This window comes from Mytilus edulis, chromosome 8, assembly GCF_963676685.1.
Source record: "Mytilus edulis chromosome 8, xbMytEdul2.2, whole genome shotgun sequence".
In the NCBI taxonomy this organism is placed as follows: Eukaryota; Metazoa; Mollusca; class Bivalvia; order Mytilida; family Mytilidae; genus Mytilus; species Mytilus edulis.
This window is the reverse complement of record NC_092351.1, coordinates 80,546,640-80,570,273: the sequence shown is the minus strand read 5'-3', so window position 1 is coordinate 80,570,273 and position 23,634 is coordinate 80,546,640. Positions and strand designations below refer to the sequence as shown.

General features: G+C 31.1%; 1 protein-coding gene across 3 annotated transcripts in view; it reads right to left on the bottom strand.

Moving 5' to 3' along the window:
* Window positions 1–11,328: 11,328 nt before the first annotated feature.
* Window positions 11,329–23,634, bottom strand: part of LOC139486365 (low-density lipoprotein receptor-like) — a 32,526-nt gene continuing 20,220 nt past the window's right edge. For 2 of the 3 annotated variants that reach the window (XM_071271233.1, XM_071271234.1), the window contains 5 exons: window positions 19,864–20,007; window positions 15,679–15,819; window positions 12,612–12,740; window positions 11,734–11,862; window positions 11,329–11,424 (listed from right to left, as the gene is read on the bottom strand). In XM_071271233.1, the coding sequence (XP_071127334.1) occupies window positions 11,408–11,424; window positions 11,734–11,862; window positions 12,612–12,740; window positions 15,679–15,819; window positions 19,864–20,007 (560 nt within the window). In that variant the 3' untranslated portion in view covers window positions 11,329–11,407. Of the gene's footprint in view, window positions 11,425–11,733; window positions 11,863–12,611; window positions 12,741–15,678; window positions 15,820–19,863; window positions 20,008–21,546; window positions 21,700–23,634 lie in introns of all 3 variants that reach the window. The other variant, XM_071271232.1, reaches the window with a different exon arrangement.

Here is a 23,634-nt window from a genome sequence, read left to right as displayed (position 1 = left end):
CTTAGTATCCATTGTTTGAAGCTCACTCTTCATATTTAATATTTCTTTTTCTACGTTTTTTTTTTTGACACCAAGTATGCTCATTTTATTAAATAAATTATATAACTTCTAAAACACAATTAATTGGTAAATGATTAATTATCTTGTTATTATTTTCATCTCTTATTTCTAATTTCAATTCTGTTATAACATCATTTACTAAACACTTATATTCCGGATGCTCAAATCTCGCTGTTATAACTTCACCAAACTCTTTATTCTCGACTGGAATAACAGCCAATAATGTACTTGGCTTACCATCAAGATAATTATGAGAAGTGCTAACTTGTTCCAAATGGATATATAATGATTTATGGATAGCAAAATCCACAAATTTGTTTCCATAATGTAATTCATTAGGTTCAAATTTACGTTTATTATTAAATCCTAACATATTTCCCAAACCCTTACTTATCTTTAACTCAGTAGTAGTGTTTAATGAAGCGATACCATTTGCTTCATTTACGGATAATACAATATTTTCTTTTTGAAATTCATCCACTATTTGTTGAAAACTATAATAACCATTCATAATCCTTTGTTGTTCCTCTCCGGTTTTTGTTATAAACCCATGATAAACATTATACCAACCTATACTGTATCTTATAAATTTCAAACCAATACGTTTATTTCCATTTCTGTTATTTATGTATTGTTCTAAGTTTATTGTATTATCAATATTTGAAATAGTATGAAACATTTTTAATATAAAAAAATGATAACAAAAGAATTTAAATATAATCCTAATGTTTCATATAATCCAGGTATTAAATATTCTGAAAAAGATCATCAATTAAAAACAAATCTTGTAAATCAAACAATATTTGTAAATCAAAAAGAGAACTTTAAAACATCTTTTCCTGATTTATTTCAAAACTATCAAAATCCACCAATACATACTAATGAACCATGGAATACATGGATTCATTCTTCTTTTGATTGGTGGCAATGTCAGTTAAATTTTGCAGTTTGGTGTGCAAGTACAGGGTGTGGTGTTTCTTATAATGATCATATACAAAATACTTCAAATCTTACAAAGTCTTTTTATATGTTTCATTTATATTATTGCATTGCAAGAATGTTAAAAGAACTTAAATCACCTTTACCAACAGATTCTTCTTTCTGTTATTACAAGAACCCATATGACAAAGCTGCATACCAAAAATTATGTGATGAATTTAATATTTCTCCAAATACAGATTGGAGACAAAAACTAGAATCATCATGTCAAGGATTAGGAAGTTTTGAGCAATATTATAAACCAAGTGGTGAATATAGACAAAATCATAAAAAGGATGGTCCATTCTTTAATATTCGTGATACAATTTATCATGAAAAAGATATAAGTATGGCTTGGACAACATTTATTTTAGATAAATCAGAAGGTTTTACACGAGCAGGTATTGAACGTATTAATGAAAGTATTAAAATTTACGTATGGGCTTTGTTGGGTGCTCAATCTCAAACAAAAACAGAAATTTTAAAAGTAGGAACAGGATTTGATGCACAAAAACAATTCTTAGCAAATGTACAAGATGTTATTAATAGTCCTATTGATTTACCCACTCAGATATCAAATTATCAAAATGTTTTAAAATACGCAAGAAGTAAAGTTGATTATGCTTATGGACTTGGTTTATATATGTCTCCCAGTGATATGGTTTTACAAATTGGAACTATTGTTGGTTATAATAATAAAATTATAATTGCAACAGAAAATCAAACACTTGGGTTTAATGATGATTTAAATAATAAAAATTTTGATCATGTTGATTTTAAACCAAAAGAACCTGTAAAACCACAAGAACCTATAAAACCTGAAAAGCCTAAAGAACCAAAAATAGATCCAATAAAAAAAATTGAACATGAAGATCATGAAGATAATAAACAAGCAATAATATTTGTAAGTATTGTAATAGGATTTACAGCACTTTATTTTTTAAAATAATCTCTAGCAGCAGTAAACAATAAACTAACAACTAAAATAAGCAATGCCCATAAGTTGTTTGCAAACCAATTTACTACGTCTTTTGTTGCAGACAATAACCAAGAAACAATAGAACCTATAATACCTGGTAATGCAGCTGCTAATTTTCCTGCAAGAAAAGATAATAATTTTCCAAGATTTTTTAATTGTTTTTTTTATCCAGTCTTGTACACCACCACCTTTTGATGGAGGAGAAGGAGCAGGAGAAGGAGAACCAGTAAATGCCTCAACAATAACACCAATAATCATTCCAAAAGCAGTTAAAACACTAACTATTGTTATTCCTTGTTCTCTGAATAATGTTCTTATTCTTTCACCTAATGTTTTGTCTTCGTTTAACATTTTATGTATTGTTTGTTTAAATCTGTTCACTTGACTACGTAGTTTCTCTTTATTAATATTAATTACTTCTAGTCTTGCACTTCTCTCAGATTCTAACTCTCTTATTCGACTACTTATTCTATCTATTTGAAATTCATCATTGTCTTCTTTAGCTTGTTCTAATTTGGTATTTTCTTTTGCTAAGTCTTTATTTGTTTCATTCAGTTTTGTTAATTCATTTGCAATCTCTTCTTTTACTGATGTCATTGCACTGATTATACCATCCATCTCTCTTTTTGTCATATATGTTTGTGTTTCTTCATTTATGTAAGATGTTCCTTGTTCAATAAATGAAGTTTCTATTTCTTTCACATGTGTTTCTTCATTACTTGCTATTTCTAATAATTCTTGTCCTTCTTGTTGTGTAGATATTTCTTGTAATGGAATTTCTATATAATCGAGTTCACGAATTGGTGCTTTTATCGTTCTTTGAAAATCTTGAAAATCTGCTCTAGCTTCTCTTAAATTATCAGATATTTTAAAATCATCTACACCTAAAACATCCCTGACAAAATTAACACCGTATTCTTTTTGAAGAGTGCTAAATTTATAAAACTTTAATACTCCTTTTTTAAAATATGTTAATGCAATATTATTACCTTTTTCATCTTTTACATATAATATTTGGTTTCCTTTATAATCTTCTCTAACTAAAAAACCTATTTCACTACGTGTTGTTTCACCATTATTTTTATAAAATTGTTTAATCATTTTTTTTATAGTTTCTTTTTTACGAATTTTAGCATCATTTTCTGATAAAGCTCTTGAATTTTCAAATTCATTATTTATATAATTTTGAAACTCTTCATCATCATTATCCATTAATGGTGTTTTTTCTTCATCATCATAATCATCATCATCATAATCATCTATTTTAAACTCATAACCCCCTTCTGCCATTTTTAATTAAATAAAATAAAAATGCCATTTTTAATTAACCAAATATATCTGTTAATAAACAATAAAAACTACCTGTTAATATTAATTTTTCTACTAACAAAAAGATATTTGAATATTTAAATTCATTATCAACCATTATTTGTAGATTTTCTATAATTTTATCTTTTTGTTTTTTTGTAAGTCCATTTATTTTCGCTTGACGCTCTTCTTCTTCATCTGAAGAATCTTCTTGTTCTAAAATATATTGAATTGTTTTTTTAGCGCATTTCGATTTTTCAGTTTCCATTTATTTAATAAAAAAATCACCCTGTGTCTAAAAAATCGATTCATAGTTTGGTGGATTTTCCCTAAGGGGAATAGAAGAAATTATAACTTTATTTATAAAAATTATAGATTTTCCATTTTTTTTTTTATTTCGTTTCTTACTCTATTTTCTGTTTCTTCTATAAGTTTTTTTCTTTCATCTTCTCCTAAAGTAGTTAAACTTTTTCCTTTTAGGAAATTTTCCATTTTTCCTTTTTGGGAATTTTTTTTCATTTCATTAAATTTTTCTTGCTCTTCTAAAATAAGTTTAAATTCTTCTTCACTTATTTTGTTGTCAGTTAAAGACCTAGAAATTAAATCTTTAATACTATTTAATTTACATTCTGCTAAAGTTTTTATTTCGTAATGTTTTTTAGCTTTTAAAGTAAGCTTTCTTCTTATTAATTTTATAACACCACCAATACTTCCGCATGCGACTGCTGTTATTTGTAAAGGTAATAAAATAGGAATAGCAACACCTATACCTGCAGAAATAACTGATGCTGAAATTAAAGTTGTATCTATTCCATCTGTAAAGTTTACTCCTCTTTTATATTTTTTATATAAAGAATTTCTTTTGTCTCTTTCATTTTTTAAAGAATTTTCTATTTCTGAAATTTTTTGTAATCTATAGTTTTGTCCATCTTCTATAGGTAATTCTGGATATAAATCAGGAGCTGTAGGTTGTTTCATTTTTTAAAGTAAAAATTGATTTTTTTTTTTTTTCTCTTAAATCCCACAGAATTTTTTCTCTGCCTGTTATCCCGGTTTTTTTTTGGGAGTAAGAAAATTTGGTGTTTTTGGGGTGTTTTTTTGCTTTGTTTTATATGAAAATTTAGGGCTCTTTTACTTGAAATAAGGGTAATTTTTTGGGGGTCAAATTTTTTTTTTTTTTGAAGGGGGGGGGGTGCTGGAGTCGTTCAAGTACTATACTACTCCCCTTAGGGGAAAAAATGAGTTTTATAAAAAAAACCAGGATTAAGGTTTTGGTGTGCTCTTTACATAAAAAAATTTTTTTATTTTTTTTATGGGGGGTACAAATACAAAGTGTGTTTTTTTTTCTTCTTAATTTTGAAGTTAAAAATCACACAAAAATGTTGGTAAAATTTTTATTTTGGATGTAAAAAGGGGTTTTTTTCTTTAAAATGGGGGGTCAAAAATTGAAGATAATTTTTTTTTTTTTGTGGGGGGGGGCTAAAGGAGTGGTATATTGTGTCACGTCTTATAGCAAGTCGAATTCACACTCAGCAAAACAGTCACAATCTGAAATAAGTCACGTTCGGTAATTAAACGATCAGACGACTAATGGCAAACCACAATTTAACACGTGGTAAAAATGCCTTTATCTCGTTTGGACAAAGACACATCGTATGGATCAACCAATTAGTGATGGTGTCCATAAAATTTACGGAGTGTCATTTTTAATCAGTCCTCCTCATAAGTTTGTTGGAGCTGTTTCTGCGGTATGTGCACACTCCTGTATATGAAGTCCGTATAGTGCGAACATGCACGAGTAAAACGTATCAACTGAGATATGTAAACACCATACGAAAGAGCAGAGGGTATGTTACTGCTGATAAATGGGAAATTGATAATTGGGAAGTTGAAATCGTCCCGTTTAGGGAGCTACCATTTGATTTTTATGGGGGTTGGGGGGGGGGGGGAAGGGCTAGGATGAAATTTGAAAAAAATAGGCAGGATGAGACACTTGCAAAAAAAAAAAGTCAGGACTACAATTTAGGTAATAAAAAGTCAGGATAAACTAAAAAAAAAAAAAAAAAGCAGGACCGAACAAAGTGAAAAATAAAAAGGCAGGACAGAGATTACAGCTAAAAAAAAATGCAGGACAAAATTTTTCATCCTAGCCCCCCCATAAAAATCAAATGGTAGCTCCCTTATCATAGATTTTCGTGTGATGTTGTCCATCTCTGTCAATATTGAGGAAAAGATCAAGGTCTGAAGCAGTCCTTCTTGTATCAGTAGTATCCTTAATTTTAAGTTGAAATATAGGTTATTCAATGATAAGACATCACCAATATATCGGAAAGTAAAATTAAGGAATTTCGCAAGGTGCTTTTTCTTTTTGTCTTTTAGAAGATTCTGAATGAATTCTGCTTCATAAGAGTACAAAAAGAAATCGGCCAGTAGGGTGCACAATTAGTTCCCATTGGAATACCGACTGTCTGTTGAAATATAAATTATTCAAACTCAACAGTCCAGCATTTTGATAATATCATCATCAGTATATTTTCTGGTAGATTCAGTATGGTTCTTAAAAAATATGAATTATTGTAACCCAAAACAAGAAATTTGTATCTCCGGTTCCCATTTTTATAGAAAAGGCTCTGTTTAATGAGTTGGTGAAGTCGATTTTACAACTGAGCATGGGGAATAGTAGTGTAAAGCGTAGAAAAATCAAAAGTCTCCATGTTGCTGCAAAATTGGAAAGATTGTAATCGAAGATTAAGTAGAAGATCTTTCGAATTTTTGAGAATCAACATCTGGTTAACACCACTGGTAGAATATATCTCTATATAACATTTTTGAAGCCCATCTTCAAGTCTCACCCCTTGTGGAGACCCCTCGCTTCACATTCCCAAAATGGTATATTTATGTTATACAGGCTTATTTTTTCTCTATGAATTACAAAACTGAATGCATCTCTCATGATGTTCAGAATCTATATGAATCAATCTGATTTAGCTTTCAGTTCAAAAACTGTAATATTGAATACCAATTTTTATAGTATTCTTAACCTTGAATTTCTGATAATAATTTTTATAGTAATCTCATCATTGTATTACTGAATATCTTTTTATAGCATTCTCATATTAGAACTTTGAATATAGAATATCATTTTTAAGTATTATCATGTTTGAAACTTTGAATATTGAATATCTTTTTTTTTGTGGCATCTCATTTACACTATATTGTATATTATCTTTTTGTTTTAACTTTTAATATTTGTATTTTCTCATGACATTTTTGAAGGTATACTTATCCCAAGTCCTTAGGGACACTCATCTGTAACCATATTAGTGGACTTTGATGGAATTTTATCACTGGTCATTTCTAAAATTTTATTCATCCCAAAGCATTTCGGGGAAAATTTTATCAAATACAAAATTCAGCGCCAGATTGATAGACCCTGCTACTTACTACTTGTAAAAGTACCACATGGGCTATCCCTTATGCAGACCGTGCACACCCCGTCTGCAGATGAGACGCCTAGTCTCATACCCTTCGTGGAGACCCCTCGCATCAAATTCCCGGCTGGCCTATTGTCGGGCAGCAGGTTCTTCCTCACACTACAGGTTGCAATTTGACTTGCTCGGCAGGAACTCCTAAATTCTAAATTATGCTGAATGTGTCTCAGGGGGCAAATGTTTTGTTATTGAATTTATTCTTTTAATAAATATTAATCATTTGAAAGTGCCGTCTGTTTTGTGCCAGTATGATATATTTGGACTATGCTTTGGTTTACACACAGATACCCCCTTTATCACTTATACTTACATTTCATTATTAGAGAGTAGGTATGGATCGATAATGCTCAATTTCATTGGGGACTTTGTGGATTGTGATATTATATTTGAGTTTGGCTATCAAGAGAGTTACATCAGAACTAAGAAAACATTGCACCTGTAAGGATTTGTTTCATTCCAATACCAACAGGAAATTATATGCATCTTTACAAACTTACAACTCCCGTTAGCGCCATGTGTCGCATATGGCGCGAATATCTTTACATACGAGGAGACAATTACAGATTATAATAAACCACCAATAAAAACCTTCAAAAAGTATGTATACATAATGGGACAACAATTAACAGTAACACATCACAAAATTTACACCATACACAAATAAAAAGACAATATTGTGTGTATAAACTTTGTTAAATATCTTAAGTCATATCATGGTTTGCATATACACATGAAATCAACAACAAATTCACCCCACAAATAAATAAAGATCTACAGTGCTAAATTATCCAAATTTCCATGAATAAGTTTATAATATCCCCGAAAAATATAAGAATATATTATCAATTTGCATTATTTTTTGGTCCAAATAAAGGCATATTAATACTTCTCCTTTGTAGTTTACGGTGATTTTTTTGAAAATAATATCAATTGTCCCCGAAATGTATGCTGCATTGCTTTATGTCTCTATTCAATCTTTTTTTTAGGAAAATTGCTGGTAAAGTTGTTGGATGTTTACTTTTTGTGAATATGCTGTTGATTTTAAGGTAATTGTAAATATAGAACGAAAAAGTCAAAGGAAATTATGACGGTCTCCTAATATTCAACGGACATCTAAGAATGGGCTCTTTGTGTTACTATGTTACATATACACAATTTTGACTGCTGTATCCCCATTTATGATATTTTTACTTATTATAAGACGATATATGTCTGTGATTAACGGATGTCAAGTTGGTTCAATATTCAACATTCAACATTCAATTTTTTTTTTTCTTGTATCCATTTTCAACATTCAACATTCGATTGATTTTAACATTCAACATTCAACATTCGATTTCAATATTCAACATTTTTTTTTTCTTGTATCCATTTTCAACATTCAACATTCGATTTCAACATTCAAAATTCTATGTCAATATTCAACATTCAACATTCAATTTTTTTATTTTTTTTTTATTTTTCTTGTACCTCTTTTCAACATTCAACATTTGATTTCAATGTTCAACATTCAACATTCAAATATTTTTTTTCTTTGTATCCATTTTCAACATTCAACATTCGATTTCAATATTCAACATTCAACATTCAAAATTTTTTTTTTTTTTCTTGTATCCATTTTCAACATTCAACATTGGATTTCAACATTCAACATTCGATTTCAACATTCAACATTCGTTTTCAACATTTGATTTTCAACTTTCAACATTTATTTTCAACATTCAACATTCGTTTTCAACATTAAACATTCGTTTTCAACATTGAACCTTCGTTTTCAACATTCGATTTTCAACTTTCAACATTCGTTTTCAACATTCGACTTTCAACTTTCAACATTCGTTTTCAACATTCAACATTCGTTTCCAACATTCAACATTCAATTTTTTTTTCTTTGTTCAACATTCAACATTCGATTTCAATATTCAACATTCAACATTCAAAATCTTTTTTTTTTTTTCTTGTATCCATTTTCAACATTCAACATTGGATTTCAACATTCAACATTCGATTTCAACATTCAACATTCGTTTTCAACATTTGATTTTCAACTTTCAACATTTGTTTTCAACATTCAACATTCGTTTTCAACATTAAACATTCGTTTTCAACATTGAACCTTCGTTTTCAACTTTCGATTTTCAACTTTCAACATTCGTTTTCAACATTCAACATTCGTTTTCAACATTTAACATTGGTTTGCAACATTCAACTTTCGTTTTCAACATTCAACATTGGTTTTCAACATTCGATTTTCAACTTTCAACATTCGTTTTCAACATACAACATTCGTTTTCAACATTCAAAATTGGTTTTCAACATTCAACATTCGTTTTCAACATTCAACATTCGTTTTCAACATTTGATTTTCAACTTTCAACATTCGTTTTCAACATTCAACATTCTTTTTCAACATTCGATTTTCAACTTTCAACATTGGTTTTCAACATTCAACATTGGTTTTCAACATTCAACATTTGTTTTCAACCTTCGATTTTCAACTTTCAACATTCAACATTCAACATTCGTTTTCAACATTCGATTTTCAACTTTCAACATTCAACATTCAACATTCGTTTTCAACATTCAACATTCGTTTTCAACATTCGATTTTCAACTTTCAACATTCGTTTTCAACATTCAACATTCGTTTTTAACATTCAACATTCGTTTTCAACTTTCAACATTCGTTTGCAACATTCAACATTGGTTTTTAACATTCATCATTCGTTTTCAACATTCGATTTTCAACTTTCAACATTCGTTTTCAACATTCAACATTCGTTATAACATTCAACATTCGTTTTCAACATTCAACATTCGTTTTCAACATTTAACATTGGTTTTCAACATTCAACATTGGTTTTCAACATTCAACATTCGTTTTCAACATTCAACATTCGATTTTCAACTTTCAACATTCGTTTTCAACATTCAACATTAGTTTTCAATATTAAACATTCTTTTTTAACATTCAACATTCGTTTTCAACATTCAACATTGGTTTTCAACTTTCAACATTCGTTTTCAACATTCAACATTCGTTGTCAACATTCAACATTCGTTTTCAACATTCAACATTGGTTTTCAACATTCAACATTCGTTTTCAACATTCAACATTCGTTTTCAATATTCAACATTCGTTTTTCAAAATTCAACATTCGTTTTCAACCTTCAATTTTCAACTTTCAACATTCGTTTTCAACATTCAACATTCGTTTTCAACATTCAACATTCGTTTTCAACTTTCAACATTCGTTTTCAACATTCAACATTGGTTTTCAACATTCAACATTCGTTTTCAACATTCGATTTTAAACTTTCAACATTCGATTTCAATATTCAACACCCGTTTTCAACATTCAACATTGAAAACGAATGTTGAATGTTGAAAACGAATGTTGAATGTTGAAAACGAATGTTGAAAGTTGAAAATCGAATGTGAATGTTGAAAACGAATGTTGAATGTTTAAAACCAATGTTTAAAATTGAAAATCGAATGTTGAAAACGAATGCTGAATGTTGAAAACGAATGTTGAAAATTGAAAATTGAATGTTGAAAACGAATGTTGAATGTTGAAAACGAATGTTGAATGTTGAAAGCGAATGTTGAATATTGAAAACCAATGTTGAATGTTGAACACAAATGTTAGATGTTGAAAACGAATGTTGAAAATTGAAAATCGAATGTTGAAAACGAAGGTTGAATGTTGAATACCAATGTTGAATGTTAAAAACGAATGTTGAATGTTAAAAACGACAGTTGAATGTTGAAACCGAATGTTGAAAGTTGAAAATCGAATGTTGAAAACGAAGGTTGAATGTTGAATACCAATGTTGAATGTTGAAAACGAATGTTGAATGTTAAAAACGAATGTTGAATGTTGAAAACAAATGTTGAAAGTTGAAAATCAAATGTTGAAAACGAATGTTGAATGTTGAAATCGAATGTTGAATGTTGAAATCCAATGTTGAACGTTGAAAATGGATACAAGAAAAAAAAATATTTGAATGTTGAAAGTAAAATATTGAAATCGAATGTTGAATGTTGAAATCTAATGTTGAATGTTGAAAATAGATACAAGAAAAAAAATAAAAAATAAAATAAAAATTTGAATGTTGAATATTGAAATCGAATGTTGAATGTTGAAATAGAATGTTGAATGTTGAAAACGGATACAAGAAAAAAAAATTTTTTTAATGTTGAATGTTGAATATTGAAATTGATGTGTTGAATGTTGAATGTTGAAATCGAATGTTGAATGTTGAAATCGAATGTTGAATGTTGAAATCGAATGTTAAATGTTGAATGTTGAATATTGAACCAACTTGACATCCGTCTTAGACTAGCTTGCTACACAACCATGCTCAATCTACTATTTTCTTCATAAAAAAAATCCTGTACCAAGTCAGGACTATGACCATTCGTTTAATTTGTTTGAGCTTTTGATTTTGACATCAAACCACTATGTGGATAACTTAGAACCACAACAACGATTAAATTGCAATCATAATTCACATGTGTATTTCTTTATTTCACGAAACGATCCTTCCTTAGGCTTTTACTTTACAACCGTCTTCTTGTCGTTTTTGCTATTTGAACCAAGCAGCTGAAATAAATGATATAATAGATTTTAACAAAATTTAATTTGTTTTATGTCACCTCAAAATCGTTTAATTTCGTCCCCGGATCAGATCTTATAATGTTAAATCAGTGTCAGGAATATGACAGTTGTTGTCCATTCGTTTGATGTGTTTCAGCTTTTGATTTTGACATTTGATAAGGGACTTTCTTTTTTAAATTTTCCTCCGAGCTCAGTATTTTTGTGATTTTACTGTTGAATCCTGGCGAGAGAAGAACAAAAAAAATCGCAGATTTGACATTGTTGTTGTGATATTTACATATACTTTTTATTTACCTTTGCAAAATTCATCATCTTCATCACTGCCATCCGCACAATAAACTTCATGTCCATCACACAAAGATGCATAAGGAAAACAATGGAAACCATCTCTACATTTAGTAAAGCCAGATGCACAATTTCTCTCTACAATGAAAGAACTATTCTGATTAACGAAAATAAGATCTCTTCAAAACAAATATAATATGGCTATGCTGTGTAGGAGAGTTGATTTTTTTTAACGATATGTAATAACGTACAATCATAGTGGTGTAACCTGTGTAAGAGGGTTTTAACGATATTTATCATATGTTTAGTAGTAAATACAATAGTTTGAATATCTGATAAAAAGCCTGCTGTTTAATCCATATCGCGCAACTTTAAAGCGCACCCTTTATCGCATACCCTTTATCACACCCCTACTTTTTTTTCTTTTTTTTTACAGTCAGTTTTTATTTATTTTTTTTATTTTAATTTTTACTGAAGAAATATTTTTCCTCAAAATAGGTACGGTCATTCGGGTGTGACGCAATTTATTGAATGGCGTCATTGTTTGGTATGTACATGTGACGTCAAGAACGTCAAGTTTTCATATTTTTTGGCACACTAAATGCAACTATAAAAAATACAAAACACACGAAACATAAATAGGCCACTAACGGTGAAGTATCGAATACTTTTATTATTGTTTTTTCGTTTATTTTCATGTTGAACATAGGTTTCTGTAGTCTCTTTAATATTTCCGACAGATGGTTTTTTTTTCCATTGATATTATCTGTTGACAAATCTGTTTTGTCGTTTTGGTCTTTTATGTTTTCGTTTTTGGCAATTGTTTTGTTTTTGGCAATTGTTTTGCTTTAAATCAAAATTGCTAGACTGATATACAAAACTCATACCTTTGCAAAAGTCTTCATTTTCATCGCTACCATCTGGACAAACGTGCCTCAGTCCATCACAAAGGTACTCATCGGGGAAACAATGAATACCATCCCTACATCTAGAGTGCCCCGAAGCACATGCATGTACTGTAATGAAACGTTTGTAATTGTAACTATAGTTTCCTGAATTACTGAGGCCAAGTGCGACGTTGCTAATTTAAGGTTTTCGTTTGAATGGTTTTTACACTAGTAATTTTGGGGCCCTTTATAGCTTGTTGTTCGGTGTGAGCCAAGGCTCCGTGTTGAAGGCCGTACATTGACCTATAATGGTTTACTTTTATTAATTGTTATTTGGATGGAGATTTGTCTCATTGGCACTCACACCACATCTTCCTATATCCATTATCATTTTCAAAATTTTAATTTCCTTGATTTCAATTATGACAATATTTGTCCTGAACTACTGTCGAGTCTAAGTGCAACGTTGCTGATTTAAGGTTTTCTTAAAATCGCATCATTATTTTTAACATTTTGATTAACCTCATCAAAATTCTATTAAAATGTAAACAAGCTGCTGTGTTGAATGAGATATTCTGATATGACGTGCTTCTTTCGCTTTTGTAAACAACATCGTGACAAAATTCTCGATATATTTATACTTAGCGCAGACTCAGAGATACATAATAATGAATGTTACATAATAATGAATGTTACAATATACCTCCCACGTAAATCCACATGTGTCCGAGAATATTTACAAACGCTTTACCGATATTTTTTTTTTAAACTGAAATTGAAATAAGACTACAACACTTTTATTCTTATTTGAATGCTTTAAAGAAAAAAAAATAGAAATCTACAAATCAAAATAGAATAACATTAAGCTAAAGTTTATGATTGCTTTTGGCGCATTTAAGTCATTTCAAAACATGACGTCATACATATGAAAATGCTGAAGCTGGAGGTTTTTCCATTACGTAAACCATTGAAATTCGTATACTGTTACATTAAAATGATTCTTTGAGGTAGGTGTTGTTTTATGCTAAGGTCACACGTAATTCGAATTAGATTCGCATTAACTAATTCGAATTAGATTCGCATTAACTAATTCGAATTAGTTTAATTCGCATTCGGAACGTTTCACGTCCTAACGTCAATTCTAATTCGAATTACAATGCACGTCAAATTCGCTGTACTGTCCAAACGACGTTAACTTTTAATTCGTATTCACAAAAGCGTATTTCTAATGCGAATAAGTTAATTCGAATAAGCCAATTCGAATCAATTCGAATTAAAAAAGAAGAGTGCGTGAACGCGATTTGCGAGTTCGATTCGCATTCGATTCGAATTCACTTCGAATTTAATGTCCGTGTGAACAGATTTCAGCAAGTCAACATGGCTGATCCTTAGATACGAGATGCCATATGATTTGACCATAACTGACGAGAAAAACATTAAGATAAAAAACATGAAAAATAACAAATGTTCGGTTTAATAATTAAAAGAATAAAGTTAATTTTCTTCTAGCGGTTATTTACGAATTAATTCATGTAAGCTACAGATTTACTATGAAGTTTGAGCTTTGTCTAACAGGGAGTAAAACAGAACAGAAGCACACACGGCATTCCCACCCTCGCTTCAGTTTTTAAATGACCGTATTTTTCCTATAAGAATCGAAATAATTCATGGAAGCCATAGATTTGTTGGAAATTTACACATGACCTGGGCCGTGATATTCAAATTTTATCCTGAGCGTTAGCGAGGGATAAAATTAACGTATATATCACGGCCTTGGCCATGTGTCAATTTTAGTGTTGTCAAATCGTACATTTTTGCGTAACTGGTTACTCGGAAAATCGTTCGACCGATTAACCGGTTAACCGGTATAGCTTAAATTGGGATTTGAAAGACTTATCCTACAATAGATATAAGATGTGGTATGAGTGTCAATTTAACAACCTTTCATCCAAGTCATAAATTTACGCTTTTAGAATTGAATATAGTCCTTTGGCATTATGAGGCTTGTCTTTGAGGATTCCTGGCGAAGTTTGACTTTTAATAATCAAATACACCGTATCAACTATAGAGTCTGTACCAACTTCAGATTGAACAATAAAAAAAACCTTCTTGATCTCGTAGAATTGAATATGTCTGAAAACGATTATTCTTTTCTTTTCTCTTGTTGTCTCCGAAAATAATGTGGAGTGTTTCAATTTGAAATGATTTATATTAAATAAGAATATGTGGTATGATTGCCAATGAGACAATTCTCCACAAGAGACCAAATGACACAGATATTAACAACTATAGCTCACCGTATGACCTATTGCTTTGCTTTGCTTTGTTTGCTTGTTTCTTTAAGCATGTTACTCGTACTATCACATATACATTGAGTACATTCACATTGGTTTACATTTCACACTTTTTGAGTTAGCATTTCGTTTAAAGTTAGACTAAGTCTTGCAAGACGGAGGTTGCACATTTAGATGTAGGTCTACACAAAAAATAGATCAAAAACGAAATAATGAAGTTAATCGTAAAATTTAATTGCATTACTGATTTACAGTTACTGTTAAAAAAACACGTTTACTAATTATGTTTTTTTTAAGATCCTGCCCCGAGCTGAGAGACAAGTTCTAATTAATTTTATGTTTTTATGATTAACAATAGCAATCAATCCACTGGAAAATTGATCTGTCTTATTAATTACCACGACGACAATTTTTAAATAAAACATAACTATTTAATGATTTTAATACAAATTTATATCAAATCTACCAAAATTGAAAAAAGTCCGGTTAACCGGTTAGCGATTTTGGTATTCGGTATTCGGTCGTTCGACCGGTTAACCGGTTAACCGGTTAACCGTTGACAACACTAGTAAATTTATAACAAGTGTTTGGCTTCCATGAATTATTTCTTAATCAGACATGTATATGCTTTTATTCAACGCGTTATTTCTTTAATGACAGTTTATTCATAGGTAGCGAAATTATTCAGCAGCCTAAAACCGGTTGAAGCATTCTTATTCATTACTTCAATTTTTGATTTTTTAATTCATGAAGTAATATAGAAATTTAATTACATTTACAAAACTCAGGATCCTCATCACTTTGATCAACACAATCAATTTTAGGAGACCATCTGTATCCGTCACACAGACGATTGCGATGAATACACTGGATACCGTCTCGACATTTCACATAGTCGTTGGCACACTCGTGTACTGAAAAAGATAAATACAGCAAACAAAATTTAGAAAGACTAAACTTAACTTGCATCTCACTTTATTTTTTATATACAAACCATATATACATTTGGTACGCCTCAGCAAATCCGTATGGTAAAGTTCTGAACCACAACTACCTCATGTCGAAGAACTCTTTTACCAATTGAAAATTTTCTTGAGATCCAGATTCGTTTGAACACCACAGTTCTAGTTTTATGTCAATTATGTGTACTTGCTTATTCACGGCCGTCACTCGGCTAACCCAGAGATTGGTCGGTTAATCTATATTGAGTATGCGGCTATATCGGCGGTTGGTCTGTTAATCGGGTTGGCTAAAGTCTGTTAATCGGGTTGGCTAAAGTCTGTTAATCAGGTGTTATCGAGAAAATCATTGAAAGTTCAGCATGTTTCATTGTATAACTTTCTAAATATATTTTCATCATAAAAAGTATTCATGTCTAACAAAACAATTCAATGTACTGAATTCAGTGGTGTAATTATTATTTTTCTAGCTTTGATGTACGATCTATAAAATGAAAAGGCGGGCTACTCATCAATAAATTTATACACATTTTACACACATAAAATGTACACAAAATGACACATTGGTTAAATTTACTTGCATTCAATATTTTGAACATCGAAAAGAGAAAGGCATTATGTTTGTCAACCATATTGATATCTTTGTGTGAAAAATCTACACGAAAATCTGTATTTTGGTGACATAAATAAATCTTTATTTAAAACCTGGTCTGTTAATGGGTCGGATGTATACAACCCGGTCTGTTAATTGGTCTGTTAAGAGTTATGAATGGCAATAAAAGTATAATTTTATTGCTATATGGGGTGTTATCGGATCAAATGAGTAGGCTCAAGACGAGCGGCTAAAATATACGAAAACAACACATGAGCAATGAAACATAACATATACGGAAACAACACATGAAATTGAAAATTGATAAAAATGGTTTCAAAAAGTGTAATATTAAAGTAATATTAATTTCATCCAAGAATGATCGCATATGTCATGTTGATTCTGTTTAATTGTCATGAATGACACAAATTTGTCATCTACATTGGTAACCAGTATATAAATCAGAGATAAATGTTGTAATGTAACTAAACATCAGTAAGGAGAATATATTAGGATGACAAAATATATAAAAAATAAAGAAAGAATAATGAGTAAGATAAATAAAATGTAGAAAAAAATGACATAACAATTTAAAGAATACAGAAATAAGCAATACCCCCAATCCGGACCTCATGGTATACACGAGAATCTGGATGGAAACGCAAAATATAGAATAATATATAAGGACAGTAGAGAGTGATACATTCGCGTTTTCGCGTTTTCGACTTCGCGATTTCGCGTTTTCGACTTCGCGATTTCGCGTTTTCGCCCTATAGAATATGAAAAGCGAAATCGCGAAACAACTGTAGTTCTCCTCTGCACTTATGTAGAAAGGAACTAAACGGAATAAAATGAATTGAAACTTAAAATAACCAAATGTAGCTGCATTCGCTCCTTTCCGTTTACTTCTTTAGAGTGATTTGTAAACAACATATGATTGAGTAATAGAAGAAAAGAACCAATTGGATGATGCTGACGAATTAGGGTTTAACGTCCAGTAACAAAGATCATGTTCATATGTGTCACAGTGAACGAGAACAAGTTATATGTACCCTGTGTTGTATTAGAAAGACACTTTCAGTCGGAATTGAGAACGTGCTTCTTCGAACAGACACAAAAATTAAGGCTAATTGAAAACGTCAATAAACAATTCATGCATATTCCAAAGGCCAATCCATATCACGCTATATTGAAGTGACACACCCTTCAATAAAATGCATAGAAAGTCAAAATAAAAATGCTCTTTCTAGGATACTGTGGCACCGTATTGTCATTTTTGTTTACTCAAGAACAGCTCATTCTTAAATTTTTCAAGGGGAAAATATTAAGGTAGCAAAATTATTGTCGTGGCCAGATAACTCTTAACTGACACAATTTCGATTGTCCAACCCATTAACAGACTTTATTCCCATAATTTTCACTAAAACGTGGTATTATTCACGTTATTTTACAATTATGAAATATATATTTACTAATGTCAATTTATTTTCAGAACCACAGTACTATTTTTTGTCCTTTAAATGATATCTAAATTTGTTTGTTTCGCCATTTATTAAAAAAATTGCTATGCGTATAAGCATAAATACTACATAATTGCGCGACGTCTTTTAGTTTTACTGAAAACTGCGCAGACTAAGAAATGTTTTACAAGTTCAAAATGTTCTATGATAGATATCATTTTGTCAGACACTTTTCATTTTTTGATTTGGTTCTTATAACATGCCAAAAATCTGTATATTAGAGTTTAACATTAAATTAAGCGTTTTACTCTTAACAGACGTATAACCAACCCGATTAACAGACCAACCGCCCATATAGCCGAATACTCAATATAGATTAACCGATCAATCTCTCCTTTAGCCGAGTGTCGGCCGTGTTATTAGACAAAGAAACTTTCAAGTCTAGTTTAATTAATTGATAATGTCGCATGCCGTACAAAATAGACCACGCGGGATTAATCAAAAACATTTGTTCACAATATAGAAAAAAAAACAGATTCACATAACAAGTATTCCGAAACGTTTTCATGTATATCGAAATATTTATCAAATTATTAATCATATAATTGATTCCGAGTATATGGAAAGCCTGTCTGTAGTTTTGTTGTCGTCCATTGCATCTTTCTTATTCAGTAGTAGTCATTGGTAGTTATATTTACCACATTACCATACTTTGTTCTTTCATTGTATATGTACCTCCCAATCTTGAGGGATACAAAAACGAGGAAAAAAACAGATTTTTTTTTAACTGTACAATTCTTGTATTAAAAAAATAATAATGTGGAAGCTAGCATCAGTTGAAAAGTAAACAAGTTGTCATCTTTTGATTACCACAACAAGACAACTAGCGCTTATAAAGGATTTGCTTTTATTTTTTTTATTCGAGCGTCACTGATGAGTCTTTTGTAGACGAAACGCGCGTCTGACGTGTATATATAATTTTAATCCTGGTATCTATGATGAGTTTATTTTTTATCTTTAACCTAGATTTCGAGATTTTTGGAACGTCTGAGTCGTATACAGATTTACATTTATTCAGACATTTCATCAAAATGGCTGCTGAAAAATGACGTTCTGGGTATGTTTACATCCAACATTCATGTATTTAGTTATGATGTGGTCTTATCGTTTGTAGTTTTAATCCTATTTTTTATTTACTATTCGTATGTAAAAGTAAAGATATTTGATCACCTAGTTCATTTGTATGATTTCAGTTTAAAGCAACTATATGCACAGGACTTATTTGTAAAAACAGCTCGCATGATTTGATTTAGAAGAAACAATCGATTTCTCGTAATTGTTATAACATACACCAAACAACAGCATTACAAACTTAATCCCGATTTATATTCAGTTTTGTAAAAGAAAGTTACCTGTGACATCACTTTTTGGGGCGTTGATACATCCGTGTGACGCATTACTCGTAATTTTATTATAACTGTCGAAAATTAATTCTAGGTGTTTGTTGTTATTCTGTAGTCAACTTGTCGAAATGTACAAATGTATTTAATTGTTCATGTATTTCTCTTTCCTGAGTATTCTAACAGTTAGTTGTACTGAATTGTTGTCATATAATGTCATGTCAGCGGTATTTGTTACATTGCAGTAAAGTGGGTTCAACCCACCAACTTTTTCTAAAAATCCTGTACCAAGTCAGAACATGACAGTTCTTATCAAATATTTCGTTTCTATGCATGTTGCAATGGTATTTATTTTTGTTGCAAATCAGTGTTACTGTTTTCCGTTGTTTTCCTCTTATAGTTGATGTGTTTCCATCGTTTTCAGTTTGTAACCCGGATTAAATTTTTTTAATCGATTTATGACATTTGAACAGCGGTATTCTACTGTTTCCTTTATTTGTTACCTTAATCAGATAATTGAGTAAATAAAAAAAAAGAAAACACATACCCCTACAGAATGCCGGATCTTCATCACTCCAATCGTTACAGTTATACCAGGTACCCCCTCTATAGTCACCATCGCATAATCCCCACAAAGGAAAGCATTCATTACCATCACGACATTTAATATAGCCTTCACTGCATGTTTGGTCTGTTATCAAAGTAATATAAAATACAGATTAAGGAAAGCATTCATTACCATCACGACATCTAATATAGCCTTTACTGCATGTCTGGTCTGTTATCAAAGTAATAGAAGAGACAGATTAAGGAAAGCATTCATTACCATCACGACATCTGGTATAGCCTTCACTGCATGGTTGGTCTGTTATCAAAGTAATATAAAAGACAGATTAAGGAAAGCATATTATGCATACAGTTATCCAAAGACACATAAAACAGCTGTGTTCCACTTAGATCTTGATATTTAAAAAAAAATCATACAATTTTGGGGCCCTTAATAGCTTGTTGTTTGGTATGAGCCAAGGCACCGTGTTGAAGGCCGTACTTTGACCTATAATAATGAACTTTTATAAATTGTTATTTGGATGGAGAGTTGTCTCATTGGTACTCATACCACATCTTCCTATACCTAGCTTGGATTCCCCTTTTACCACTTTACCTTTGAACGCGGTATTTTTCTTATTATCTTTGATAACTTCTATTAATAGTATTATTTTATCAATTTTAAATATTAAGAAAATGGTCCCTGTTCCAAAGTGTTTGCATATTGAACCCAAAAGAGGATTTAAAGATAGTTGTCTATTTAAATTATGATGCGTTTCTGATAAAAATTGAATACACTAGTCCACCGAAAAGAATTTCAGGATTTCCAAATTACTGAACTCGTCCGCAGTTATGGAGTTTTGAATTATGGACCATGACTTAAATATGTTAAGGAAGTGGGAAACAAACTTCATGTCCAAAGTCAGGAGCCAGTAATTCAGTGGTTGTCGTTTGTTTATGTGTTGGCACTTTGTTTTTTGTTCAGATTATGTACATAAATTAGGCCGTTAGTTTTCAAGTTTGAATTGGTTTACATTGTCGTTTCGGGGCCTTTCATAGCAACTGACTATGTGGTATGGGCTTTTCTCATTGTTGAAGGCCGTACGGTGACCTATATATATTAACTTCTGTGTCATTTGGTCTCATGTGGAGAGTTGTTTCGCTGGCAATCATACCACATCTTTTTTTTTTATATTCATGCACTTTGCAGTAAATTAAATGGCATTTATATTAAAAAAGAGGGACGAAAGATACCAGAGGGACAGTCAAACTCAAAGATTGAAAATTAACTGACAACGCCATGGCTAAAAATAAAAAGACAAACAGACAAATAATAGTACAGAAGACACAGCATAGAAAACTAAAAACTAAGCAACTCGAACCCCACCAAAAACTCGGGGATCTCAGGTGCTTCAAAGGGTAAGCTGATCCTGTTCCACATGGGGCACCCGTCGTTTTGCTTATGTTATTTCAAATCCGGTTAATAGTCTTCTTCGGTAGCACGGAACATATCCGATATCATCTGTGAAACGGTTATTTCATAACGGTCAACCAACTCGTGATGGCGTAAAATTTACAAAGGGATGATTTCAACATCACCATTTGGAACTACTGGTTTAATAGCTTTCTTTCGAGCAGCAATCCTTTATCAATGAAATCATGATAGATGATAGATGATAAATACTTTTACAAAAATCTGGGTCCTGGTCACTTTCATCATTACAATACGCAGGGTCGTCATCACATAAGCCTTTTGCCTCGAAACATTGTTTTCCGTCCCGACATTTCCTCCAACCATTCCAACCACCCCAGCCATCAAATTCAGGACAACTTTGTTCTGTAATTAGTTTTACAAATACTAATATAAAAAAGTAAAACAACAAAAATACCGAACTGCGAGGAAAATTCTTATGTAGAAAATGATGGAGAAAACATGGTTTTACAGCTGGCTAACCCTCTCATTTGTATGACAGTCACATACAATTTTATTTTTTTCACTCGAAATATAATTGATATTCTATATAAGTTTCCAACAATACGAACATCATTTGGCTTTAAGCGTTCGTTATGAAGATAAATTTACTTAAACATTTCGGATGCATAGACATTTATACAAATATATTTTTCAATATTTTTAACAACCCGTTACTTCCTTTCTATCATTTCTTTATCTTTTTACGTTACTCTACAGCTAGCTCAAAGTACGTTGATTTTGTTGAACGAAGAACTGATTTCTCAAAAGATGCTAAGAAAGGGCTATGAATCAATCAAATTATGGTCATCACTCAAGAAATTTAACGGTCGCCATCATGAGCTGATTGGCCATTATGACAAAAGTGTGTCAGAAATCATATCTGTTATTCTTCCTCAGTCATAATAACTTTTCATCATTACCGAACTGAACAAAGAGATAACACGACGGGTGCCGTATACGGTGCAGGAAATGCGTACCCTTCCGAAGCACCTGATTTCACTCCCGGTTTTTAGTGGAGTTCGTGTTGTTTCTTATTTATTGCTTATAACAGTTGATGTAAATGTCCTTTGGTTTTGTGAGTCTTTGTTTACTCCTTGGTTTTGATTGTTATTGTCTTTGGTTGTACGACAATCTGATCTTTTACACGTTTTATAAGATATTTTAACATTAAATCGTTTAAAATTTATTACGAATTGATCCTCTCTGCAGGATAAATACATCATTCTGCGATTAACCTCTTTCAAAAACCCAGTTCCACCGCTGAGAATAACCGGCATCAAATACTCTTACGAAAATAAAAGAAAAAAACATTTGAACTTAAAATCAAGAAAGGTCCACAATAAAACACCCATAACCATCTAATTGTGGTTAAACTATCATGACTTAGCAAACAATTTCAGTTTTTGAAACAATTACTTGTTAAATTTGATGAATTCTAAAGAAATCAAAGAAAGTTTCATTCGTGTCTTTCAAGTAAAACAGTCTTATCCATAGACCTGCAATCCATCAGAAACACTACAAACCTTATGTTAGTAAAAGAGGGACGATATATACCAGAGGGACAGTCACACTCATAAATCGAAAATAAACTGACAACGCCTGGCCAAAAACGAAAGAAGACAAACAGACAAACAATAGAACACATGACACAACATAGAAAACTAAAGAATAATCAATGCGAACCACAACAAAAACTAGGGGTGATCTCAGGTGCTCCGGGAGGGTAATCGTATAACGTCCGAGCTCACCGTGCTTTTCCAAATCGGTTTACGATATTCGAATATCGGTAAACTAATTTTGTCATAACTTAAAACACCGTTCTCTTGAGTAACTTTCGTCTAGTTTGGAGTTTAATTTTTGAATAATTAAACACGCATTTTATTGTCAGAACTTTAGTGGTTTAATGATGAGTGTGTCCCTTCCCAGAACTTTGTTTTTTTGCATGTATCAAATGGCACACTCTAAATGGATGTCTTATATTAAGATGTCTGATCAATACCTTGGTATAAACATAGTATCAACTTTAAGGAAACTATTGTATTAATTTTTTTGGATGATGAGGAGGACCAACAATTTGATTTGAGAATATAAAAACCAACAGATGTTAAAATCAGGACAGTTTGGGAGGAATCTTCTCAAACGAATAAGCTATGTAAAGTCGAAGATTGAAATAAATATTTCTGTTGTTAAACAGATACATAAGAATAATGTGCTCTAAGATTTAATCAGCAGGTAATGTTCACTGTTGGTCATGATTATTGTATTGTTATTCTTTCAGTCTGATTCAATACACCTATA